The 16,073-nt window shown below is 47.1% G+C and overlaps 4 protein-coding genes across 4 annotated transcripts; 1 reads left to right on the top strand and 3 right to left on the bottom strand.

The window, feature by feature from the left end:
* Positions 1-68: 68 nt before the first annotated feature.
* Positions 69-2,976, bottom strand: POJ06DRAFT_286673 (OPT oligopeptide transporter protein-domain-containing protein; the record flags this gene model as incomplete). The annotated part of the gene is made up of 2 exons (XM_056190233.1): positions 69-2,772; positions 2,821-2,976. The coding sequence occupies 2 exons, from the start codon at positions 2,974-2,976 to the stop codon at positions 391-393; spliced, it is 2,538 nt and encodes an 845-aa protein (XP_056040652.1). The 3' UTR covers positions 69-390.
* Positions 2,977-5,405: 2,429 nt separating this feature from the next.
* On the bottom strand, positions 5,406-8,563 carry POJ06DRAFT_262745 (uncharacterized protein). Its single transcript, XM_056188795.1, has one exon. It carries the CDS (start codon positions 8,320-8,322, stop codon positions 5,563-5,565), a length of 2,760 nt encoding a protein of 919 aa, XP_056040651.1. The 5' UTR covers positions 8,323-8,563; the 3' UTR covers positions 5,406-5,562.
* Positions 8,564-10,069: 1,506 nt separating this feature from the next.
* POJ06DRAFT_262741 (uncharacterized protein) lies at positions 10,070-12,565 on the top strand. The gene is made up of 3 exons (XM_056188794.1): positions 10,070-10,456; positions 10,505-11,054; positions 11,104-12,565. Exons 1-3 carry the CDS (start codon positions 10,189-10,191, stop codon positions 12,146-12,148), a joined length of 1,863 nt encoding a protein of 620 aa, XP_056040650.1. The 5' UTR covers positions 10,070-10,188; the 3' UTR covers positions 12,149-12,565.
* A 1,272-nt stretch (positions 12,566-13,837) lies between these two features.
* Positions 13,838-15,194, bottom strand: POJ06DRAFT_40866 (uncharacterized protein). Its single transcript, XM_056190991.1, has one exon. It carries the CDS (start codon positions 15,060-15,062, stop codon positions 13,956-13,958), a length of 1,107 nt encoding a protein of 368 aa, XP_056040649.1. The 5' UTR covers positions 15,063-15,194; the 3' UTR covers positions 13,838-13,955.
* Positions 15,195-16,073: the final 879 nt, after the last annotated feature.

Genomic DNA, 16,073 nt, shown 5'->3' with positions numbered 1-16,073 from the left:
CTACGGTGTTTGTTTATCTCAACGCCGCTTTACTCTACTGGTCAGATCAGTGTTTGTTGTTTTGTTCTGTGTTACTGAATTGATACCCTGAGATATCTTGAGTTAGATCGGGCACACGACCCAATCTTAACTTAGAATTGGAATACAATATCTACCGGTTTCAGCCATATATCAGGCAGCAAGGACAGAGGCGGAAGGTGAGGACGAACTCGTAACAGGATCCTTGTAATGTTTCCCTTCACGCGTCTCCCTCATGCGGACAATGATACATGACCTCGACCGGCTATATAACTTGACCACAACGTCACATCAGCTCTGTCGAAGTAAAAAGTGGAGAGAATGCAATTAACTTTTCGAATCATGCTCTTTGTGCTGTTCTGTGCAAATATTTCATGGAAAATGTCCGGGAGGTGGACCGAAGTACCCGCCCTCAGGCAATGGCAATAAAGTCTGTCGCCCTTCGCCTCCATCAATACCTGATGAAGATATGCTATTCCCCCACCAGTTCAACTTCACACTGGTGTACTGCACAGAGAAAAATATTACCACCGCTGCAAGTGCGACACCAGCTGTCAGGCCCGAATGAAGGATATAATTGTACTTCTCCCACCAACCCAGGTAGCGCCGACGAATCACAAACATGAATGCGAACGAGACGTAAATGCCGGGAGTGAAGTATGACAGGTTGTATGGTGCCCAGTTGGACATTCCAGCAATGATGAGCATGGGATTGACGTATCTCAGGCACCGACGGAATTTCAGCTTAAGGAGATGGAAGGGGATCGCCAAAAGAAATCCCATCAAAAAGCAGTACTTGAGAATTGGGTACATGCCGTCGAACATTCGCTTTGGACCGATAGCGCCCCACGTAATTGACCCTGCGTAAAAGTTTCGCTGGCTCGCGCACCTGAATCGCTGAGGTTGCGTAGGAGAACACAAGTCGTCGACGTTGGACATTTGCCAGTTCAATACGCCGATCGTAACCAAGCACTGCAGAAGAGTCCCGAGAATTTGGACCCGAAACATTGCGCGCGGCGGAATCTTGGAGTAATGAGCGAGCTTCTGATTTCCGATGTAAGCTTCTGCAGTGGAATCTATGGCGTTGCCATAGATACGCATAATCATCATCGACGATGGATTACCAGGCCACAGGTAGCCCGAAATCATGTCAGTCATCGTGCCTATGCCAAAGCTATAACCGGTAACCGACTGCAACAGCGATATAGGAATCAAGCATATAAAGCTGATGACAAGCACGATAATGAGGCCAGGAATCGATGTCCGAGTCGGGTACGATTTAATAGCAGCGATGGTGAGACCTAAGCCACCGAAAAATACAGCATAGAACCACCAATCGGGGACCTCTTTGTACTTCGCCATCATTCTCGAATGAACATCGTGGAACTTTGCATAGTTCGATCGGAGGGGATTGCGCAAATCTTTAAACGTGTCTTTGAAGGACTCGTACACAGTTCTCCACTCGCTCAAAAAGATTAGTGTAATGGTCAAGGGGTAGAAGACGAAATTTGTGCCGAGGTCTAGCAAAGCTCCGGCAGAGTAGAAAGGCGGTGAATATTTCTGGTACTTTTTTTCGTCCAGGAGTCCGTTCGTCAGTATCTTTTGAACAGAGTAAGCTTCGCCAGTGTTCGTCCTCAAAACATTCGTATTGATAGGCAGATATGATGTGTACTTGTAGTTTGACCAGTACATACCAATAATAGCAAATGCACTCAGAACCAGACCGCTATATTGATTGATGGCGGTGTAGAATGGCATCGAAAGAGGATCAAAGCCGTGATTGATAATTGTCCAATCAAATGTTGTAATCGGGTTGAAGCCGAGTCCGAGAGTGCTGCCGCTAATCACTGCGAGATTGAAGTTATTTGGCGCGATCCAATTGATCCAATTGAAGGTGCCTAACGCCGTGAAAAGATATCCTGGAATCCAATACGTCGCAAACGCAATCCCAAAGACGACCCAGAAGAACCAGTACCGAGAGATTGACCACCCGTGAACGGTTGTTGCCTTTTCAGCTTTAAGGAGTGCCCGGTTCATCGCAATCGTCGGTAAGATGGTTGGCCAAAGTGCACGTACTGGATACACGACCCAACGACGCATGGTACCCGCTAATCCCATTCCAATATACTGCGAAGAAAACTGGACAAGAAATTGGAAGCCGATCCCAGCCCATTTGTTGCCGTAGAAAACATTCAGATGCTGCATTGGGATGAGATTGGTGCTCACGTTGGTTGCGGAGATGCTTCCGTGCATCATACAAGTCGCCAACATCTGCTCCTTAAATGACCAAGGACCAGGGTTTAGCGAGTAGCGGGTGCCGCGGATGACGAATCCCCAGTCGGGCAAGACCTTCTCAAGAATCTTGCCAGTAGGGTACAGAAAAAGCTGGATCACGGCAGCCGATATCGAGATCTTTGGCTGACGAGTAGTGAAAAACTGATTGACACCGCAGATAGTGATGATAAATACGATTCCCAAGAAATAAGCACGGATAGTTTCAACTGGAATATCGACCTCATCAGTGGCGTCAACAACTGAGCGCACTTCGGGGTAAGGCGAAATATAGCCGATCAGCACTGCTTCAAACTTGAGCTCCAACTCAGAGGATTCATCCGTCTCGCCCAGGGAGAAAGCTTTCACAAGCGATTTGATCTTCGACATAGTCTTTTCCGGAAAGTTCGGATCATCCTCATGATATTCTATCGCGCCTTCAAGGATACTTATTGCCTCCCCCGTAGAAATTGTAGAAATCTTCTCCAGCACAAAATCGCTATTGTGGGACGCGCCGAGGAGGTTTTCCACCAGGCCGCCGTCGCCGCCGGCGCTGCTAATTCTCTCCAAAACATCGGTTTTGGTTTCTGAAACTATGTCGCGAGCACGTTGCGAAACAGATGTTTTCTTCTCATCTGTTTGCGAGCTCCAGCTAATGGAATCTGTGTCCACGTTCGTCTTCGTCATTGTGACACTGTTAGAAGTATAATTAGCATAGTTCAAAGCGGCCACACTCTAATCATTTGTTACCTTTCCTATTAATGATTTCAATGTGTGAAACCCCAAATATAATCACAAAGGTTGCTTCTTGCTGATGATAACTAGACTAGGGAGCAATGGCTTTCTCATACCTCTGCAGACAGGTCAGCCTGTATATATGTTCAGACCTCAAGATATCTACATCTGTGCAGATGGAGATCTGATTGGAAATTATGACGCGAGCGTGCTAAGCCATGCAATCATAAAGCCAAGTGTAAACCTTAGCTTGTCCGCGGAGCGAGATATGAGTGGCCAGGATAGGATGTGGACAATGTCAACCGTGAAACTTGACGTCGAAATCCCGTGCTAACGAGATTCCGGTAAGCACGCAATCGTGCCCAGTGACAGCACGTCGAGAGCGACGAAGAGCTACCGGAATTGGTCCGAATCGGGCGCGGCTGCATTGGTCCGAAAACCTAGCAGCTGAAAGAACAGTGGCTTTATTGCTTGGCATTTCACACTTCATGCCCAATGTCGATGATGAATTACATCATATTCCACCAATCATAAAAAATGCTGCACAAATGGCTAAATTGTATATTGTCACACTGGACAACTTGGAGCAATTCTTGGTTGGTTGATTGCAATGAGAGAATAGAAGTCAACTCCGTTATTGCCGACCAAATCAATTGCTAGATATTCTAACAGGTCAAGCAATGGGCGCCTAAACATATCGACGACATGATCCGAATTTTCAGATCTCTGACTATGGACGATCACGCAACGCAATCCAGTTTGATCGTTAGTGAGCGCTAGTCCAGAGTGCCAAGCGACAAACCCTGCTACATGCGACGTAAAAAATTGTGGCTCGTTCTTGCTATTTGACGTATTCGACTTGAGGGAGCGTTGCTGAAAATTGTGTCCACCGCGAGAATTGCTAGATGCGCTAAATTCCTTGTCATTCCGCTGTCGTGGTTTAAGTTATCAAGGTCCGTGCACCCCGGAGTTTTGTTCAGCTTCGGATTGAACCAACTGATTTCAAGCTTAAGCACCTTTAGGGTCGCGATCCCATGCATTGACCAATCTCCAACTAACCTCAAGTCTATTATTCACGGCATACGAACGGATCCATGACGTGATAACCGGTATCGACAAACAACATACTAATTCTTCTCAATCAGCAGAATAGAGCCTGTTCACGCAAACTTGCCTTTACTGCGGGAGTGTCATGAATTAGGAAGCTGAGAACATTCAAGCGGACGTTTTCATATAGCCTCCCCGACAAACACGAAATGTCTCTGCCGATATGCCTTGCACAGCAACGTATCGGCCAATATAGAGTTCCTGACGAATCCTTGGCTGCCAGAAACTTCTATTGCTGACCTGCTTACAACACCTCCTAGTCAAATACGTCTTTACCTTTCATAGCGACAGGATTAGCACGAATAAATTGCAAGTTAAGGTACACACGCCGGCGAGGAACAGATCAAACGCACCAGATAGGCAACATGGTTCTAATAGAGAAGCGTACTTTAAGCTGATAATATCAAGATGAGGAATCACCGCCGTGTTATCGTCCCACCACAGAAGGTTTCGCGAGCATGCGCATAACCGCCATGGCGTCATTAGAAACCTTTATAGCGAGTTCGCCGCATCCTGGAGTTTACGACAACGGTATGTAGCAATTATATTGCTATTGGACCTTGGCTTTTCGTCTTGGTGAAATGAGGCGAGTAATATGCTCTGATGAGCAACATCCGACTTCTGAACCACCTTGCCATTCAATGCAGTAAGTTCAATGCTGCACAACTTAGTATTGCACTGGCCATTATTGGACAGTTCACATAAAGCAATCCATAAATTATTGTTCATGGACGCTATGGCTCAATGGAAGATACGCAGATAGATAGCCATTCCTATCCAAACTCACGTAACGTGACAAATAAATTCGAACAGTGCCAGATTCTATGATGGACAATCCAGCTCCCGCACTGGCAGTCGTGAATAGTTGTTGCAGTATTGTTACTAGGCACATAATTCTTCTCACGAGCTATAGACACTCTCATAGTGCTGCACACGAATAAAGATTTTGCTTATTTGTATTCGATATTTTTGGCGCAACTCATATTCGTATTCGCCTATTGGTTTGGGAAGTCTTATTCGTATTCGATTCGTAATTAATTCGTAGTTTTGCCGAGACGCAGCTTAAACTACGAGGTTAGGGTAAAGCTAATGGGCATCGAGCGTTGTCGCGTGGCCTTGTTTACTCATGAACACGAAAACTGGCTACGCTGGTGGAGAACACATAATGATGAATATCCGCGAATGGCTGCGGCCGCCAGGGATTATTTAGCTATACCAGCCTCTGGAGTCTGGGGTGCTAGTAGAAAGATTGTTTAATAGTGGACGCGATTTACCATGCTTACGGAGGAACTTTGCGAATAAAATAGCGAATATATGTAGAAAAATAATGGGCGACGCCTGCCCGAACCAAAGATAAGAAAACAAAGATAAGATATGGCTGCCCCTATAGTACACCCTAACCCTTATTGCTTATCATTACAACCCTTATCATTACAGTAATGAAAAATTCAATTCCCCGCAAATTGTGCGAATAGTCTGAGTGTAGAGGAGCATGTCTTCGAGGAGCCTGCCCATTGACGTGCTAATGATTGAGAGTGCTTGGAGATCAACGTTAATCTTGTGGACACCATCCTCATTATCGGCGGCATTAAAGACTCTCTCCGGGTGATCCTCAGTGGACCCGAGGGGGAAATATGGAGGCAATGGCACGCCATTTGTGATCGAGGCAGAGAGAAGACATAAAGCTAATGTTACTCTTTGAGAAGGGGCCCGTAGACGATCTAGACTTGATAAGTAACAAGACTGTTCTGACGCTTCGATAGACAAAGTAGACGCAGTATATCCAACAACAGACAGCTCAGCCGAGATCCGGTCAAGGAGCAGGATTGCTTCTCGATACGCTTTTACGGGGAACTCTCCCCCAATAGTGATTTGCCATTTGCTGAAAGCCGACGAAGCCTTTAGCTTTACAATATGGCGATTCACTTGCTGGAGCACGTCGAGCCTTGCTTGTTGCAATTTTTGTGCCAGGAGTTGTGGAACCAAGGCTCTCTTCTCTAAGAGAAGGGATTCCGTGATAATCGCATTGTACCGGGCAAGCAGGTAGGTACAGGCTCCCATATGCTGTCTCATAATAGCCCCTTCAGTCACTGGAAATGGAAAAATGCTCCAGAAATAAGCAACAGCCAACCCAACGAGGACGTTGACGAGACGGTAAGCCGCATCCTGGTAAATGGGAAACTTCGGGGTGTTAGTTTGACTCAAAGTCTGCGTGCTAAGTTTCTGAACGTTCATCGCGTAACCGACACTGATAATGGGTGTAACCGCACTGACGATAGCGAGAAGCGTGTACTTCGGTTTGACAACGCAGAAATAGAATGAGCCAGCCATGTATATGAACATGAATACAATCACGCCCGCCGGGTGTCCATCCACTATGTACCACATAACATAGCTGCCAACCGTGCCAGCAAGGCTCGCTAGCACGCGTAAGAAGAAGTTATAGGTAGTTTGTCCGGTTGTGTTGTTCATAGCGATTGCTGTCATGACGATCGCCCAGAGACACCTTTGCTCGACGAAGAAGTTACGAGACGATCTCAAATATGCTATAATGCCGATTGACATTGATGCACAGGTGGCCCTGAATCCAAACAGCGAGTGGGAGGACCTCAGGAATGCGGGTATCATCCTGACTCGCTCGCCAAATTTCTGCCACAATGTGTTTGGCGGAAGATGTTGGGGATCTTGGCCACGAAGAGCAGTGGTCAGCGCGGCTCGGCCGACTCCATCGATTGATGAGTCCAGAATTTGATCAATATTCGATGATTCTGGAACAGCGAACATTACTCTTATCCACTGAGTGAGCTCTGGCCAAGATGGGAATATTATCCTTTTCTTCTGCCACTCCTGAGAGTTGTTCTTGTCCTGCACGAAGGCCAAAAATGAAGATATAGCGTTGCTTGAATGCCAAAGCATGAACTGTGCTCTGTGTTGGATTGTCCTCGCTTTCTCGACGTTGCGATAACAAGTCGCACAGCAGTCACTGCTCTCTTGCGCTTGGCCATGACACTTTTGGATGTTAAATACGTCCACGCTGACTAGAGAATGTCGAAAGCGAGCCAGCTGGGCGATATGAAACTGAAACTCGCCTCCTTTTTCCAAGTCTATAGTTGTTCCTCCAGGTTTGTGCCCCTGCAATTGGACCAGCACAGCGTCCAAGGCATCCGCCATAGAGCATATCAAGTTTTCGGAAATCTGGCTGAAGTCTGCCCAAGATTGCTTGAAATTTATTGACAGGGCACAGTCAGGTCCACATGAGCAGGCCTGTGGTGAGATGCCAGGGCATAAATCGCCGAACACCTCCAGTAGTCCTAGAAGTGGAAGATAAATACTGCGGAGATGCTGGTAGCAGTCGACTAGGTCCTGCCCAGTCAGACGATCGAAACCCATATCCCTAACGGCAAACTCCAGATCTGTTCCTAGCCTCACATGAACAGTCTTCAAGGCTGCAAAGTTTTCCCTGAGCGTGTTCAGGCTCTGTGCAACTTCAGTCGACGATTGTCGGTCAGATTGCTTAATCACATTTTGGTATGCAGAAAGTACTCTCCCGAACTCTCGAAAGTACTTTTCCATGCTTGAGAAGGCCATCTCACGGTTGCTCTGAGGCATTATGAAAAGAGAAACTCCTGCAGCGATGCCGTAGCCGACTAAAAATGCCTGTAGTAGGAGGTACATGAAGGCTCTTGCTTCCCCCATTGTCGCAAAGCTTGGACCAGCCTGGGCGATGGAAATGATGGTAACAATGCAATAGTTGATGCAGGGAAATTGAAATTGAGGGCGCGACGAACGAAGCGCATTGGTGAAGTAAATTTGGACCATGAACCACACCGCACAAACTGCTGATGCAGATGAATTGTAGGTCTCTTCCGGTGCTTGATCATTTGTCGTATGCTCACGTGCCTTAATCGCGGTCCATAGAGCCAAAAGATTGACAGCAACAGCTGTACATGTCATTAAGACATTGAGAAAGAGTGTCTGAAGAAATTTTGCCCTCGGAAGGATGCAGAAAGCGAGCAAGGCTTCAATGGCCACGAGATAGTTGAGAACGTTGAAATGGGAGGCCCAGGTCTCGGACTGAAAGGCAGCAATGCAGATCGTGGCCGGCAGAGCGGATTTGATCATGGTCAAAATCTTGTGTAGGTCAAGTCCCATCCGTGACGGCAGTTTGCCCAGCAGGGCCGATATACACATCGCGAGGATATATTCACGGCACCTTTAGACTCTGTTGCTGATCCGATAGTTGAGATGCAAGACAACCTCAGTGGGAGGTTGAAAGATATTGGGAGAAAGGCTTCGCACGTCGTTTCACCTGTAGGGTTCAGGGAATGCAGCCGCTAAATGCCTGTTGGGCGTTGATTCTGACGACCACATCAAGCCTTGTAGACTATGGCTACGAGCATTAATACCAGGCCCAAAACGGGCCCTCTGGACATTATATGTGCTCTCGAAGCTGAGAACCTTCCTAAATTGCTCGGATATCTCGGCGTGGATGTCCCGGTTCGAAAAAATGATCTATTCCAGAGTTGGCTAGACGACGTCATTCCCGAGGACGCCACAAACACGAACGTGCTGCTTGTGCCAAAGACGGCGTAGACGGGATAAATTGGTAATCTTTCCTGCCGACTAGAGGTCTCAGCAAACGCTTGTTTTTGTCAAAATTTGAAGTTTGATTTGACAAAATTGGGCCTCAAACGGCAACTTTCGGGAATATGAAAATTCAAATTCAAACTTCAAAACGGAAGTTGGCATATCGACTTTTGGGTACAAATTTGGCCGACTTTTGATTGATTTGACTTTGAGAGCGTTAGGGCAAGGGTTATTTTGCTATTGAACTTTGTAGCTCCCAGGACAGTGACTGGTGAGTTGTGACAAAAATGTAGGAGGTGACTAACGGTTAGTCCAGACAATCAGGGTTAACCCTAACCCTGGCGGCCATATTTTTCGAATTTTTTCCTACCCTGAAACCTTAAATTATTAGGTGTGGGAATGTTGTCATAAGTTATACAATTACATTAAATCTTGAATATAGAGCAGAGACAAACGAAGCGCAAACACGAAATCAATCAAAATATACTACATATCGGGCAGGCAATCCCAGACAGACGATACAGCCATCACTCAGGAGCCGTCGCTGCTTACGTCAAGTTCGAAGCTCTCTGGAAGTCTGCGATGAGACTTATATTTCTTAGCCATCAAGATCCTTTGTGTACGCATGGATGTAGCGCCAGGCTAAACGAGCGACGCGATTAACTGGGACCTCCGACAAAATACGGGGAACCCATTCTTTGCCTAAAACGGAAATACGCTTAGCCTAATTAGAAACCATAGTTAAGGACCGATGTACCCTATTAGTTTGCTGAGGCACTACATTATCAAATTTCTAGTGAGGAACAAAAGAATGCCATGATCTGGACTAGTAAATGTAATTGACATTTTATTTTATTTTCTGCCTTATAACCTCAAGGGTGGTGATGCTATTACACGGTTGCCATGGGCGGGTACGATTGTCGGGACTAACCTTTAGTCACCATGGTCGTTTGGGAAAATGCGCCATCAACGTGGTCAAACCATGTATCATCCAGGTACAAATTTACGTCTTGAATTTGTTGGCAGATATAATTTTGACTCTCTAATGCGGTGTTTTGTACAAAATTCAAATGCAAATTCAAACTTTTTAGTGGAAACAAATTCAATTCAAATTCAAACGAAGTCCTTTGGGTCAAAAACCGAGATCTCAAATTTTGAAAACTCAAAGCCAAATCAAACTCAAACTTGTGGTTTAGCAAATCAAACTCGAATTTTGTAAAAGTTTGAATTTGCCGCGGTTGTTGAGACCTCTACTGCCGACCCCTGACACTAGCCGATAGCGCCGAGATCATCTTTCCTGCCGACCCCTGACACTAGCCGATACCGCCGAGATCGGATGGCACAATAAGTAGTGCGAAAATTTTCGAGCCCATACGAAAGAATAAACCAAGATCCTTCCAACATTGGGGCTTGGACAACAGGCTGCTTCTAGCATTTTTTGCAGTACGCCAAAACTTGCCATTCTCTGAAATGAATACCGACACCACCTCATCGCCTGGGCGTGCAGCCGAACAGCCAATCTCCGCGCGTCTGTATGGATCTGCCTGCGACACTTGTCGACGACGCCGGGTCAAATGTGATGGGCAGCAACCATGCGCACGATGTGTGAGAAGTAATGTGGCATGCACTTACGGCAGTCTAGTTAGCCGTAAATCGTCGGTTTCATATGCTCGTCATCTTGAAGAGCAAATCGAGAGGTTGCAAACGGTTCTGCAGGAACAATCGCAGACGGCCTCAGGTGAGTCCGGCCTACTCGGAAAGAAATATGTGTTGATACATGGCGCAGGGGAGTCACCGTCACCCACAATGAACCGCCAGGCAGCAGCAACCATATTATCCATCGATATGCTTGTCGGTCCGGAGGATGATTATGTGTGCCATACGCCTCAAACCTCCTCGCATCTTTTCTACGGCCGCCTCGGAGGACTTCGTGTGCTGAATTCTGTCAGACAGCCACTCGTCCTGGCTCGACGTTCTCCCGGAGGGTCAATGCCTCCATGCGAACTGATGGAAGCTTTCGACGACCTGACACCCTTTCGCCGTCACAGCTCTGTTGAGGGCTCCGGTCCTTTACCATTGCTTCCGCCGAAGGAACAGGTAATAAAACATGTTTCATATGCGTGTAAGACGGCGCTCGTTTGTCATGACTGTCTGGACCATAAGCGCTTCTCTGGTCAGCTGGATCGCTTATTCGAGACGGACCCCGAAGAATATTCAGCCGACGACGAACGATTCCTGGCAGTTGTCTACGCCTTGATGAGCCTTAGTATGCGGTATTCACCATCCGATTCGGCTCACCAAGTTCAAGAAAGCTTGGGCAGAGCCAAACTTAGAGGGTATCGACGATATTCTGTGACGTGGATCTTTTCGCTGACACATCTTAAGCTCCAGATACTTCCAGGCGAGCCGTCAGCTCGTGGAAGATGTTGAACGTCATAATCTCGATTCTCTAAGAGCCTTGATATGTCAAGGAAGGTACTTTCTTTCGATGTCGATGGTCTCAAAAGCCCATACATGTATATCAGCAGGTGTCTCTGCCGCGCTTCGGATGGGTCTGCATACATCAGGCTCACAAGGCTTAGCGTTGTTCTCGAGGGACGAGATATTCCAACACCGTCGAGTATTTGCCGTCCTGAACATGATGAACACCTATCTGTCCAGCTTACTTGGCCTACCGAAGATCCTAAAAGGCGCTGACACTGGGTCGACCTTGGGTTTATACGATGAGGACCTGCCTGACCAAGGCCGTACCTATGTGTTGCAGAACCCAACAGATCCCAGTGCTGATGCTGTTCTGTGTCAAAAGCTCAATAACATTCTGGAAAAAATAAGCGAAGCCAGATCGGCGACCACGAAAATCCTGATACACAACGTCGGGGAGACATATCAAGAGCCATCGCATTTCGTGACGTTATGTGAAGCCGAATTGCGTGAATGGCACAATGACCTGCCAGCCATTCCAGAGGATACACTCGACATTGTCGCATTACAGTCACAGCTTATATTGCGACTGTGGCACGCGATGGCGCAAATCATACTGTATCGCCCTTTTTTGCATCACCTCGCCCGAGATGTACAGGACCCGAAATTTAGCATCTGTGGTTATGAATATGGCTCAGCTTGCGTGCAAGCAGCCATGCAGGCAGTTTGGCTGATTGAAGCGTTTCAAAAGAACAGCATTCTGCACGAAGCATACTACCTCATCCTTTACATTCTTGGATATGCAGCCCATATCCTGGCGTTCTTCGTGACTTCCTCTTCCTGGAGGGCGACGATCACCGAGAGCACTGTTGCTGCTTTGAAGGCTCGAGACATTCTCGAGTTTTTGGGAAGATATAATCCTTCTGCCCGAGCAACTGCTATGTCTTTGAATGTTTTGCTGGATACCTTGCCGACAGTGCCGGAACGGACGCCTACATCTGAGCCTTGATCAGCCTCACTTTCGAATATACGTGACGCAAATATGGGACTGGAAGGAAATGTCTCATTGAGGAGCAACCGTGACCCAAAAAATGTACAACATTATGCGTGTAGCGATGACGGTTATTACGGCATCATCATGGGAAGGTACACGGTCTTCGGATTGCGAGTTCCATGACCGTACCAAAGCGCTGCTTTTGCAATTAAGAGATTGAAATATAGTCTCTCAAAGAGTATTGAAGTGCCCATAGTTGTTTCTAGGAACCGGAATTCGGCATTAACAAATGTTTTGAAATACGACATTGTATTTTCGAACGGTCCCAAAAATGCGAGTCGACATCTGTAGAACGGTGAACATTGGCGTAGAGCTCCAAAGAACAATGTATTTCACGAGAAGCTAATTAAAGTACCATGGTGCTTCCTCTTAATAGCGAATCGTCATCTCTAGTGCACTTAAGAAAAATAATATCAAGGCAGGCCTGCTTGTTTCGTCCTACTAAATCAGCCGGCAAAACTGAAGGCTCGTAAGTAAGGATATCTTCGACTTCAGTAAGTCGCATAAGTCTGGTTGAATGAGAGATCTAAGTATTCATGATATCGCCTAACGTTCTCACCCGAAACCTTCTGAAACTAGGTACTGAAGAAACTTACTGGAAACTTCTCACCTGGGCATGTTAGTCCATTCCTTCTTCCCAGAAATCCAACTCTAGTATGCACTGATGATAGTAACGTAGCAGAATGGAACAAATGTTTATCGCCTGAAGACAACAGTTTGTCATCAGTGACTTAGCGTTCACAGTTCATATAACGTTTTATTAATCCAACTTGTTACTCCAATAGGCATAGTTGAAATGAGAGGAAAGTCTACCCCGAAGCTGGTGGTCAGTTCTTGCCAGTATTGTTTCTAGGTTTTCGTCGCTTCTGCCATTCCGCCTAAGTGCGATTGCTGCATTGCTTTTGTTCTCTTTGCACAATGTTAGATAATGCATTCTCATTGCCCCGAGATCTGCTGAGCTCAATCGTCTAATCGTAGGCAGTAAGGTGCAAGCTGCTGTTGCCTGATAATGCCTCTATCTTTAGCGCGAGACGGACTGATACTCGACAACGATCTGTATTTGTATTCTGGAATTTTCCGACAGCATCATGCTATTCCGAGTAGGGATGGGACGCGAAAAAAAATTCCTTGTCCGTCTTGGCAGGCGTCCGCAAGTTTAGAGACGCTAAGCCCCGTCTTCAAGTGCAAACTGCCGCTACCGCAGATGCAATGCCTTCGGAAACGCTCAGAGTAATATATATATTACATAAATTGGTCGTGACTATTCATAAACAAACGTGATTACAAAGACCTCCTAATTCTTCTCGCTTTTGACCTGAACAACCTGATCTCCAACCGCAGCCTCGATGACTTCCTCCATCATCAGGCTGCTGTGAGCGTACAGCATGTCCTGGTCAGGCCACACGCGTCTATCAGCATCGTCCCCTCCACCGGAAAAAAGCGGCATAGAAGGTAATACGACAGCATGGCAGAGCCACACTCATAAAAGTAGCCCAAGTCGTACAGAAGCTGAACGCCGGCCGACATCTTGATGGACGAATTGACGGCCGGGATGAATCCGGGCAGGATCGGAACCCAGCTTTAGGAAGCTTACCTCGTTAGCTAATCAGTCACTTGCAGCTATATCCGAATTTTGACATAGGGGTCAGGAATGCGTCTTGCGTAATTATGAGCCAGTTTGCTCGTTCTCGTCTTGCGCGATTCAACTGTTGCCATGATACCCCAGAGTATGACATGAATAATAATTATCGAACGCTCCCTATTACCAAGTGTTACTCCTAGAGATTGTAGTCTTTAAATACATGCACCTCTCTAGCGTCTCCTCCCGAATGTCACGAACGATTACTGAAGCATCTTTGATATCATGGACCAATCCAATCGATGCTCCAGCGTATGTCGCAAGTCTGCCGTCAGGGCCCCAGCCACTATCACCGGTCTTCACAGCCTCGTCATGAAGTTTTTTCAATTCATGAAACGGCGTCCCAGCCTGGTGATCGATCCAAGTTTTGTTTATTATTGTTCGTGGACTGTAGTGCTCTGGCCAGCCAGTTGTTCCCCGAAGTCGATTGTAGAGTAAGGTCCGAGTGGTGTTTATCGCACCGTCGCTCGTGCGTACGATCTCCTGCTGATACCCTCTGCTGATTCGGGCCTCCGTTGCGGCCAAGAAGCGAGTACCCATGACTATACCAGATGCGCCCAAGCATAGCGCTGCTGCTGCACCCCGGCCGTCAGCTATTCCTCCAGCGGCAAACAGAGGGATCCTAGTCCTTTTCACAACGTCCTCCACCTCAGGTAAGAGAGTGATCAGACCAATACCATCTTTAGCGCGACCGTGCCCTCCCGCCTCTGCACCCTGAACAACAATGACATCTGGCCGTTCGGAACTCTGCAAGAGCTCCTTGACCTCTGCTATGGTACCGATCTGGATCCAAATTTTCGTGTCAGGCGACCCGCTGCGGATCTTCCGTGACCAGAGGTCAAAGTCCTTCTGACCACGTCGAGGTGCATATAGCCAGACGGCACAGGGCTTATATTTCTGGATGGCCGAAGTAGCAATGTCCGCGTCATCACTCCACAGTTGAAAGCCCACACCTACTGGGAGAAGGCTATATGCCGCTGGCAGAAAATGGAACACTGAGGATGACGATGCGCGAGCTTTCTCGATCATTTTTGCAGCCTCTTCAAGGTCTGCAACAACATCCTGCGTTTTGACCCCCGGTCCGATGAAGCCAACCCCACCTGCCCCGGAGATGGCGACTGCGAGCGCAGGACCCGACATTACGCGCATTGGGGCGCCAACGATGAATGGGCTGGAAACCCATGGATACAAGGATGATAAGCTCCTTACACGGCTCAGAATCTGCGACATTGGCCCGTGGTGGAACTGAAGCAAGCCAGACACGCAAAAGGGAGATAATGGAAAGGACGAAGGATCGATACGAGAGAAGCTGTAATTTGATGTGACGCATGCATAACCCCGGAACGTCGCCTTCGAAAGTCTTCTTATATGTGGTCTCTTTCTGTTTATAAGGGCCAAGCTCCGTACAAATGGCACCTACCGAAAATTAAATGTTTGCTGACGTCATCTACGGGCTTCCCGAGCCACTCGTGGTCGGATTACCAGAAGAGGAGCAATGCAAAATATTCCGATCCAAAAATTTTGTTCGCCGTTATTAGTCATCAAGGAAAGACGAAGGCACCTCGAGTGTACGGGAAATACCTCATCTACGCTTTTCGTGCGAACGCGCCACTATAGCGGGATATTGCGGATGTGGCGGCGCGCGGAAGCAACCAGCTAAGCCGGGCCATTCGCAAGTGTGGCACTCACAGTTGTCTTAGTGCAGCCGAGGCCTCTCATCTCGCACTTCCCATCGCCTAAATCCTGAGTTAGAAAGGCAAGTAATTAGTCGTAATTAGTCTAACGTGCACGCCAAATTCCCCAGCATAGATATTTGTGGATTGCAGATATACATGGAGACTAAACCAGACATTCTGTTTGGCCCTAGTATGAAGTACAAACTCTAAGCAAGCGCGCAAAACGCGCGCAGTTTGAGGTTTATCCCAACGTATTTGACAGCACTAGCCTATGTCAACTCGTATGCGATTCACATATAATCTCGCAGTTAAGAACCGTGCAGTCAAACACACAAGGATCAAACTCTATTGCTTGTCTGCAATGCAGTAGAAAATCGCTCAACACTAGAAATATCCCAATAGCAGTAACTGCAGGAGACAACAACGGCCGCACCATTGTTAAACAATCCGTAGAGTTCGCTTCAAAAGCAAAAGCAGCTAAGCGACTCGTGATACGTGGGCAAATATTTATATATCTACAACTTATCAACTCCCGTCTTGGATCTCAACTACAGCATTTGCTTAT

This window comes from Lipomyces tetrasporus (assembly GCF_029532465.1).
Source record: "Lipomyces tetrasporus strain NRRL Y-64009 chromosome Unknown POJ06scaffold_12, whole genome shotgun sequence".
NCBI lineage: Eukaryota > Fungi > Ascomycota > Lipomycetes > Lipomycetales > Lipomycetaceae > Lipomyces > Lipomyces tetrasporus.
The sequence above is the reverse complement of the archived record's forward strand: the minus strand, read 5'-3'. Positions and strand labels throughout refer to the sequence as shown.

Coding starts and splice junctions, on each gene's coding strand:
- POJ06DRAFT_40866 (XM_056190991.1), bottom strand. CDS start 15,062: ATGTCGCAGATTCTGAGCCGTGTAAGGAGCTTATCATCCTTGTATCCA.
- POJ06DRAFT_262745 (XM_056188795.1), bottom strand. CDS start 8,322: ATGTGTATATCGGCCCTGCTGGGCAAACTGCCGTCACGGATGGGACTT.
- POJ06DRAFT_262741 (XM_056188794.1), top strand. CDS start 10,189: ATGAATACCGACACCACCTCATCGCCTGGGCGTGCAGCCGAACAGCCA. Junction 10,457..10,504: donor ACAATCGCAGACGGCCTCAG/GTGAGTCCGGCC, acceptor TACATGGCGCAG/GGGAGTCACCGTCACCCACA. Junction 11,055..11,103: donor GGCAGAGCCAAACTTAGAGG/GTATCGACGATA, acceptor ACACATCTTAAG/CTCCAGATACTTCCAGGCGA.